Source organism: Orbicella franksi, chromosome 6 (assembly GCF_964199315.1).
Source record: "Orbicella franksi chromosome 6, jaOrbFran1.1, whole genome shotgun sequence".
Lineage (NCBI taxonomy): Eukaryota > Metazoa > Cnidaria > Anthozoa > Scleractinia > Merulinidae > Orbicella > Orbicella franksi.
In genome coordinates, this window is record NC_138150.1 from 10,888,687 (window position 1) to 10,899,155 (window position 10,469).

A 10,469-nucleotide genomic window follows, 5' to 3' on the forward strand; every position below is an offset into this window, starting at 1 on the left:
GTTTGTTCAACGAGATGGCGACGTAGGTCTCGTCGTTTGTGCGCTGCCCTAAACGTACGGCCTGCTTCACAGTGGCAGTCATGAAACGCAGAAGGTCATTGCGTGTATGCCCCCAAATAACGCACCTAAATTGAAGACTAGATCGTATCAATTGTACGCAAGTGTGTACTTTACAACCTGACGACCCTCCTTAAAAATGCCTAATAGCATTCTATAAATAACTATACTAGCACGGTCCATAGAGAAATCACACGTTGCTAAACAACTATCCAAAAACCGCGGGATTGTCGGAGTCGCACTGGTGTATAAGGGGTTACTCGGCAGTACGCCGGCACAAAGGCGCAGATGCAGTATAAACTACACACACAAGGTCAACAATACAGCTTTATTTTAGACCTTAGTTTAACTTCAGCGTGACAGACTTCGTTACCGTAACTAAGTACTTCACTGCAATAAACTGTTGAAGATTTAGGTATCATAACGTTAAAAAATACATTAGCAACGGTCTTTTACCATACAGAACAGGCTTCAACTAAGTTTTACTCGCACAAAAACGAGATTCTACTACGAACAAGTTGGCTAAGGAGTAGTTCAATGTATCAGCGCACAAAAGGTTTTTTTGTTATCTGATATAAGGAAATACTTGACGTTTAGAAAACATACAAAAGCCCTTACGAGTGAAAACCTACTGGTATCTCAATCACGTTTATAACAAGTACACCTTACTATAAACCCACGATTAAAAATCTGTAAAGCACTCTGAACTAGAAAATTAAGACTGAACAGGTTCAGTGTTTGTCAGGCCGTCATTCAGCTCTTGAAAATGTGCTGAAAATAAAAATTGACGTGAAATGGTTATTTTTAATTTGTGGAAACGATAACACCACATTGATTCATAAGACACAAACCGATAATACAGAACTGAACTTACACTTAAGAGTATTGAGGAAGAAAGATTTAAGTGACAACTATCTTGCCTGCGAATTCCTTTATTCGAGAATGGGTGTCGTGACAGTCAGAGTAACTAAAGGCTGAAGAATGCGGTTATGGACAACTGACAGAAGAAAACGAAAACTGATCATTTTTGAAGATGAGAACCAAAGACTAAATAAAAGAAGATGTCCAGACAACTGTACATCTTGGAACGGTAATCTAAGGACTGCCGTTAAACCACAACCAGTGTAGTCATGTCTGACCAAACACAACTGCAAAATAATCAACCAGTCAGAACTACAAGCGGAAATATGTTGAGCGCGGTAAGACACGCCAAGGCCTGTTTAGGTATAGAGCCGCTGCTGCCTGGAAAGCCAATACATTACCCAATCGGTTGAGTAGTACTGGAAGAGTCTTGAACTTTTTATTTAGCTCAGTAAGCAGAAAAAAAAAACTACCAAACAATTACAACGACTGAGAACCACACTAGTAGTAATTATAAAAATCTGTTTGCTTCAACGTTGGGTGGAGAACGGATCGATGTATTGTTCCTACCTTGCTGACAGTTCAAAACACAGCATCAAACTCCGCTGAGGACTGGCCTTCCTTCACACATGTCACTGGGACCAATGAATGCTTAGTGGTCCTCAAGTAGTTCTAAGCAAAGCAAAAGGATAATAATATGACGGTTGTTGATGAGGGTTCAAACTAAAACACATAGACATAACTTTGTTAAACGAAGGCACGTTTCCGCTAAATTGCAAACATCCTAGCTACTAGAGGTTTTCAAAGAGAATATAAACCTAGGCAAGGCCCTGTGCTAGTAACTGTGGAGCGGCCGGTGAACGAATCATTGAATTCTTGCAACACCACACAATTTTCGACAAGTGGGCGTCACTCTACCAGGGCAAATAGTGAAAAACTCAGAGATCCTCAGATGTATACAGTATCTTTGAATAAACATAAAAAATCGTTGAAGCTATGTCACTATTAAATGAAGATGCAATAATCACTAAAATACAAAAGTAGCTTTGTTTTTAATTTTAGTGCGAGATTTTTATTCAATAAAACCTGAGGAAGTTGGAAAGTCTGGGAAATATCTCAGTTTGTCAGCGTGAAGTCTTTTTTATGTTGCAGTTTTTTTTTTTACCTTCGGTCTATATTTGTGAACGAGCTGTTCGTGGTATTTCGTGCGTCTAAACTTCGAAAGGCGACTATTGAAAGTTTTGAAGCCGTCACGGCATGCAACATATATACGCTGTGATGTGAAGTATATATGAAATAATTCATATTTGAACCGCGGTTGTAGATGAAAGTGAAGAATGATCATCGCAGTAAATTTTCCAATTTAAGCAATTGGAAAGAAGCCTGAAAAAAATCAGGGCTTCAACGGGATTCGAACCCGTGACCTCCGCGATACCGGTGCGATGCTCTACCAACTGAGCTATGAAGCCACACATTGGGAGCGAGGTCAATTAATTGAGTTCATATCTTCCCGTGAGGAGTGAAATGATGTGAAGTATATATGAGATAATTCATATTTGAACCGCGGTTGTAGATGAAAGTGAAGAATGATCATCGCAGTAAATTTTCCAATTTAAGCAAATAAATTTAAGCAAATAAATAAATTTTCCAATTTATTTACTGCGATGATCATTCTTCACTTTCATCTACAACCGCAGTTCAAATATGAATTATTTCATATATACTTCACATCATTTCACTCCTCACGGGAAGATATGAACTCAATTAATTGACCTCGCTCCCAATGTGTGGCTTCATAGCTCAGTTGGTAGAGCATCGCACCGGTATCGCGGAGGTCACGGGTTCGAATCCCGTTGAAGCCCTGATTTTTTTCAGGCTTCTTCTTTCCAATTGCTTAAATTGGAAAATTTACTGCGATGATCATTCTTCACTTTCATATACACGCTGTCTCTTCTCAGCCTGAAATAAAGCTTACATTGAGTCAAACAGCAATCTTCACCGACCAAAAAAGAAACTAAAACAATGTGGGAATCCAAGGATGGACTACTAGTCGAGTTGCATGGACTGTAAGTATGTTTATCAGTATTTACATTGCTTTCTCGGATTAGAAATATTTTGCAGTAATTTCTGTCGTTTCCCAACAGCGGAATAATTCAAGCTAATGATAAGCTCACATTTTTCCTTCCGGGATAAATATCGTTAGCGGACTCTCATTGCTCGCAAAGTGATAAGGCTTTGAGATATCTTAGTTCTATCATCGACCGTTTTGATCACCAGTTCGACTAGAATGTAGCTTCCAAGAGTTGCCGTTAGCTATCACCACATGAACCTTATGCCATGCGCTGCCCTTGATACTGTGGACGTAACGCAGACACCCGAAAATCAAGATACCTGTACAGCTATTATAATGGCTGCCTCGTAACCTCGACTCCGATAGATTGTTTTCGATGTATTAAAATTGAGAGCTAGGCAGCGAGGAACATGTATAGGACTCGAGCAAAGAACATTGAATGTGCGTGATTTTTTTCACTTATTTTTGCCTCCAGGCTTCCCTAACAAGCTGAATTTTAACTAATGGACAGTAGCTATTACAATGCCATGAAAACAGCTGTCAGTGCCAGTTTTGTTTGTGTTGTTGTGAGAAAGACATAGAGCCGAGAGCTTTATACTACCCATTCATTTCATGGTTTCAACCATTGCTGAAATGCAACACCTTGCAGAAACGTCTCTAGAGTGTCGAACAAGACTCATAAAATATACGTCGTAGGTCTACGTTATCAGTCCAGAGAGATTGATAATTACTCCACATCGCAGTTCCGCAATTTGTGCCCGAGATAATAATAAAAGAGATAGATAACAACAACAACAACAAATAAAAGTTGAACTATCTCTTCGTTTTTGATCTGGTGCAGCCTGTGCATTTTACCAGTATATCGTAAAAGAGGATCGCGAGGGTCTTGCCCACGAATACACAGTGAGGCCTGCCATGGCTTGAACGGGATTATTCGATCAAGAGTACAATGCATCAACTATACAAAGGTCACTGTGCCTCCCGCAAAAATACAAATACTACATAAACAAACAAAAAAATAAATAAACAAACACGGTTCGGAACAAGATTCATGTTCTTTTCTGCGGGCAAAGGCATTCGTGATAGAACACAAGTAGATTTTTACTAAAAGTCGATAGAAACGCAGACCTAGCACGAGCTGTTGACGTAATGATGGCGCGAACAAAGAGAATTTACGCTTTGACAATCAAAGTTAACAAGTTGTTTTCCTTTTTCCGGTCGCGGTGTTCTCTAAAAGAAATAGAAAAAATGTTCTCTGTGTTTCTATCGAGTTTTAGTATAAATCTACTAGCGATGCCGTTCTCTGATTGGCTACGCTACTCACTATCTATTCTGTAATAGATAGTGAGTAGCGTAGCAGTGTGCGCTTGGAAATGATGGCCGCTTCTTGGCGATTTCGAAGTGTCTGTGAAGAGGATTTAGATAAAGTTTTGAACGACTAGTAGATTTATACTAATAAACAATTAGATTACGAGCTCGAGATTTCTATTTAAACAATAGAGTGTTTCTGTCGAGGAAATATCGGCTGATAGTTGTCCCGCGGAAATTTGATGTGCTTAAAGCAAATATGTTAGTTTTAAGAACATCAAATTTCCAAGGGGCAACTATCAGACCGATAGTTCCGAGACAAACACTCTATTGTCTATATTGTTCACCACTAAATTTTCTTCCGCGCGCCAGTTCAAAAATCATATTGGATTTTTCAACTTTTTTAGATGAAAGCCGTGAAAGCCAAATGTAAAATTAAAAAAAAACAAAACAAAACAAAACAAACAAACAAAACCCTTTGAATATAATTTCAATTGTATACTTTCTATAAGCCCGCTTGTTTACAGAAACATTTTCACGGACGAGTACTATCCATCCGGGTATTTTCCGCGGGCGGGCACTATGGGCTGATAGTGTCTCTCCGCGGATGGACACTATCGCGTCCCGTGATCAGTTCCAACCAATAAGAATCGGAGAAAATCTAGTGGTGAACTATAACGCGTGATAGTTATCACGCGATAGAAATCTCGAGCTCATAATCTAATTGTTTAAGGTCATTCCGCTGAAATAGAACCTGCACTGAGATTTTTGTGAAACTTTGCCTATCGACTGTTTACAATAATGGGAACTTAAATTTTGAAATAAAAATGAGGGGTCCCCATGTTCGTTGAGGAGCAAAAGCACCTTGTTTATACCCATATAAATCCTTATAATAGCACCATGATTGTAGTTACGATTGCTTGCTAAATTCACGTTTCCGACGATTGCTTTTTGTTCTACACTGAGAATTGGTTCATATTTATTTTACACAGAGAAATTTATTACTCAATTCAAAACAACAGAAAAAAATGATAGGTCACCATACTCGTTTGCGAGAAAATGACGATTTACCTCTATGGTGAGGTCCAGCTGTAAAGAAAAAGCCGCCATTTTTTAATGCGCGCGCGCTAATCACGCGTGGAATTATGCGCAGTAGGGATGCGCAATGCAATACTGGGGAATGACCTTAATAGAAACACGATTTTTAACCAATCAGCGCGCGTATTTTCTTAGGACAGTTTTCTAATGTATACTGCTATTCGAATGTATACCACTGATGTCCATCCCCGACTGCAATTTTAGCATTTTTAAGCGATGACGTATTGTGTGACGTCATCGCTTTATGCTGACATGCGTGCATTCCTTTGGATAGTGATTTCGTATAGTTTGTCGCGCTTATGTCGCGCACGATTTATCCCCCTGTGGAAGCGAAATGCACTCTGGGAGTTCCTTTGCTGCTTTCCTTTGCTCTTTGTAGGTTCAGCGGAGTGCTTTTAATTGTAGCCTTTAAAAGAAGATTTAGGGGTGGGTTTTGGTTTAAACAGTATCGGATAAATTTGTGTTCACGGGCAAACTCATAACAAGAACATATCCTTCATACATACAAGTTTAGATAGACAAGTAAGTCGCACAGGCGATAGGTGAAGGCTTTGCGGCTTTCCTTTGCTGTTTGTAGGATCAGCAGACTGCTTTTAATCGATATGACAAGTACATAGTTAAAACAACAAATTAATTTCCGGTGAGGCAATTAGTGTTGCCAAATATCTTTAAAGATAATAAGGTGTCGATTTCAGAGAGAGAAAACATTCCTTTGCGGGTTTCCTTTGCGGCTTTCCTTTGCTGTTTGTAGGATCAGCGGAGTGCTTTTAATTTCAGCTTTTAAACGAAGATTTGGGTATTGATTTTGGTTTATACAGTGTCGGATAAATTTGCGCTCACTGGCAAACTCGTAATAAGAACATATCGTCCATACATACAAATTTAGATAGACAAGCAAGTCGCACACGCGATAGCTGAAGGGTCTACATAAAATTTACGGATTGGTAGCGCAGTTGTACTTTTGCCAGTCTTGAAGTGAATTGAATGAGCATTGTATGAGTACTGAAATATACAGTTTACAGTAGTGATAATGAAGTCAGGGTACGATTCATTTGCAGTTTTCAGTTTTTTATGAAGTTTGGAAATGTGCTGTTTTATATTTTCTCTCAACGAAAGAGTGGTTGTGATTAAACAATCGATAATCGTTTTGTCGGGGTAAAGACAATACGAATGTTCATTGATGACAAGTATACGGTCAACAACAAATTAATTTTCTGCGAGGTAATTAGCGTTGCCAAATATCTTTAAAGATAATAAGGTGTCGATTTCAGAGAGAGAAACTTGTACTTTGCGGCTTTCCTTTGCTGTTTATAGGATCAGCGGAGTGCTTTTAATTTCAGCTTTTAAACGAAGATTGGGGGTGGATTTTGCTTTATAGTGTCGGATAAATTTGCGCTCACGGGCAAACTCATAACAACATATCTTCGATACATACAATTTTAGATAGACCAAGCGGGTCGCACACGCGATATGACAAGTCAAGAGAAAATGATTCTCTCTTGGACAAGTATATGGTTAAAACAACAAATTAATTTCCGGTGAGGTAATTAGCTTTGCCAAATATCTTTTAAGATAATAAGGTGTTGATTTCAGAGGGAGGAACTTTTCAGCGGAGTGCTTTTTATTTGGGTTGGTACGTTTCGCTGACCCCTAGCACATGGACTAACAAGATGGACCTGGTATATGAACTACTTGAATGAACCACCAATGGACTACCCTAAATGTAAACCCCTAAAATTTCTAACCCAAACGTTTGAGAATCAGTTTGTCTGCTTATGTTCCAATCTTCTAGGAACAATTTTTAAACGTCATCGCTTCTGCATGCATTGCGTGCCGTTTATTAGATTCATAGATATCTAGACCTACTTACATGAGCGTATTCCATAGATTTGCGCCTTTCATCAATACTAGCACCGCTTCCTACCCAAATAAAGCACTGTTTGCCAGTGTCAACCACAAATACTGCAGAGAAATGAGACAAAACAAACAACAACGGGTCCGACACAATATAATTAAAATGAATAAGGAATTTCTAACGGACTAAAAGTATTAAAATATCCAAGGTATGCAGACGTTGTGATAAAAATCGCACAGGTTTGGCTTCTCAAGGTTGTTGACAAATAGTTGCACATCCCAGTGTCTTGGGTACCGAAGTGATTCAATTTAATGGCCTCCTTCCAGTAAGCGTCCTTTTTCTAATAAATGCCCTCCACTGAATATTGAACATTACAACTACAACTTATAACAGCCCCTGTTGTCACAGTTCCTGTGTTGATGTACTTGTTGCGCAACATTCAGTACATGTTCTGAAAGAGCTGAGCGCCCATCTGCAATAAGCACCCTCCCTTGAGCTACCCAAAGTAAATTATCACTCCCGGGAGCTAAATCGAATCACAAAGGTAACTACATTTGTATGGTTACACAAGCTAAAACTGGCACAAACTTTTTGGAATTTGTATTGTCACTGCTTAAGAAACGACAACCGCAAGTTGACAAAAATCTTGAAATATTCAACCGATCACAATTTTTCTCACCATCGTTGCTGTTCAGCACACCCTTGGAGAACCCGTTCACGTCAGTCATTTCCAGCTGTCCACTAGCATCACTTAGTTTCTTGATGGTAGGCTCAAAATCATCATCAGTTGGGTCCTATCAAGGAAAACACACAACACCAAAAATATTGAACAACGTGCATTAGCATAAAGTTGTAGGTGATCAAGACGGAATGTTAACATCGTATCAATACAACGGGGCAAGCACCGTTGATTACGGAATAGTCAGCGAAGATCTTCAAAAAAACAGTGTTAGAATTTCAAGTACAAGCTTTGACACAATATTCTGATCACTGCCCTATCACTCTCATATTGACTTGCCGTTATCGTGGCATCATGTACAGCAAAACAAACCAAAACAACCTCCAAGAACAGAGGAATCCTCGCGAAACTGCTTCACCACATTTCTTTGGAAGCCAGAATCCAAAGATAAATTCATAAGTACATTGTCGAATTTTGATATTCAAAACAGGCTTAAATCTTTTAGTGCAGAACACAATAGCTCAATAGATGAGGAGATTTCACAGTTCAAACAAATACTACAATCAGTTGCAGAACTTAGCCTAGTACCATCACGTAGTAAAACGCGTAAAAAGACCAAAAAACATACAAATTATGGCACTATAATACTTGCAGACAGTTAAAGAAAAAGCTGTAGAAACTTGCGAACAAAATTAATCCCAAAACTCCTCGATCATTGCCACAATATTTTGATCTTAAAAAGAAATACAAAACGCTGATAAAAAATATATAAAAGATATAAAAATCAACTTTTAAATGAAATAAACACCTTGAATTCCAACCAAAGCGGAGATTTCTGGAAACTAATAAACAAAATTCGAAAAAGTGAAACGATTGACGACAGTTCTGATCATAGGCGGCCCAGACGTTGAATATGATTAATAGGTGACATTATGCTGTTGACGATTGCGTTACAATTTTAGCCGTTTATAAGACAATGTATAAGAATGCTTCGAAAATTACTCTAAATGCTACGTGTAGAAAATAATTTGAATAAAATGGCTTACCTTATGTTTGCATTGCGTTATTTTGATGTCTCTGGGTTCCTGGAGGTGTAGAGCCATTTAGGCGAGTTTCACTTTCTGGCGGTTTGCTTCCCCTAAAGAGAAACGAAAGGCGGGCGACCCACTGGCCCGACGGCCCGCACTCAAAGCTCCGTAAATTCCACAAAAATGGTCTAATCTCGTCAAAATTGCCTCATGGCAGCCGTCGATAACTCTTCTTCCCATTCGCTTTCTCCCAAGGTTCCAAAGTTTATCTTGACCGCCCCCGAGAATCGCTGGTTTTCCAGCTCTTGCTTTCCATTTCTGCTCCGTCTCGATCCGTAACCGACTATCTTGGCCGCAGGATTTGAATTTCTAGCTTAACGACCTCGCCATCGTGACAAAGTCGCCACCAACCGTCGAGAGGCACGGGGCATTTTTTGATCATGCAAATTGCACCGTGCCTTGGTGTATAACTGAAATTAGCGCCTAAAAGCACTGTTAACTGCAAAAATACAAGGAGCAAACAATGTTCAGCTGAATTTAGCGTCTAAAAGCACCGTTAACTGCAGCGAGAGATGGCAACGAGTAACTGACCAATGCCCCGTGCCTCTCGACGGTTGGTGGCGACTTTGTCACGATGGCGAGGTCGTTAAGCTAGAAATTCAAATCCTGCGGCCAAGATAATCGGTTACGGATCGAGACGGAGCAGAAATGGAAAGCAAGAGCTGGAAAACCAGCGATTCTCGGGCGGTCAAGATAAACTTTGGAACCTTGGGAGAAAGCGAATGGGAAGAAGAGTTATCGACGGCTGCCATGAGGCTATTTTGACGAGATTAGACCATTTTTGTGGAATTTACGGAGCTTTGAGTGCGGGCCGTCGGGCCAGTGGGTCTCCCGCCTTTCGTTTCTCTTTAGGGGAAGCAAACCGCCAGAAAGTGAAACTCGCCTAAATGGCTCTAAACCACCTCCAGGAACCCAGAGACATCAAAATAACGCAATGCAAACATGAGGTAAGCCATTTTATTCAAATTATTTTCTACACGTAGCATTCAGAGTAATTTTCGAAGCATTCTCATACATTGTCTTATAACTGGCTAAAATTGAAACGCAATGGTCAACAGCATAATGTCACGTATTAATCATATTCAACGTCTGGGGCGCCTGTGATCACCGTGAAAGAATTTCATGATCAAATTTCTAATCTCAAAAATAAAATAAGCATGTGGTACGGACACTCTTCCAAATGACATGATCAAACACGGACGGTATTATCTCATTTCTTCTCTAGAAAGAATATTCAATGACATCATTGAAACCGGCACCTTCCCAACTGAATGGAACATAGGTGTCATAAAACCAATATACAAAAAGAAAGGTGACAAGAAATGCCCAGCCAATTACAGAGGGATCACTTTAACCAGCTGCTTGGGGAAACTGTTCACATCAATTTTACAAAACTGATGAAATTAGTCTATTGAGCAACACAATATTTTAAATCCAGAACAGTTTGGGTTC

At 39.5% G+C, this 10,469-nt stretch overlaps 1 protein-coding gene across 1 annotated transcript in view; it reads right to left on the reverse strand.

The window, feature by feature from the left end:
- Positions 1-371: 371 nt before the first annotated feature.
- Positions 372-10,469, reverse strand: part of LOC145489399 (gelsolin-like protein 1) — a 44,108-nt gene continuing 34,010 nt past the window's right edge. The window contains exons 11-14 of the mRNA XM_081468367.1: positions 7,930-8,044; positions 7,266-7,357; positions 1,489-1,590; positions 372-828 (exon numbers count right to left, since the gene is read on the reverse strand). Of these exons, the coding sequence (XP_081324493.1) occupies positions 1,501-1,590; positions 7,266-7,357; positions 7,930-8,044 (297 nt within the window). The 3' untranslated portion in view covers positions 372-828; positions 1,489-1,500. The remainder of the gene's footprint in view (positions 829-1,488; positions 1,591-7,265; positions 7,358-7,929; positions 8,045-10,469) is intronic.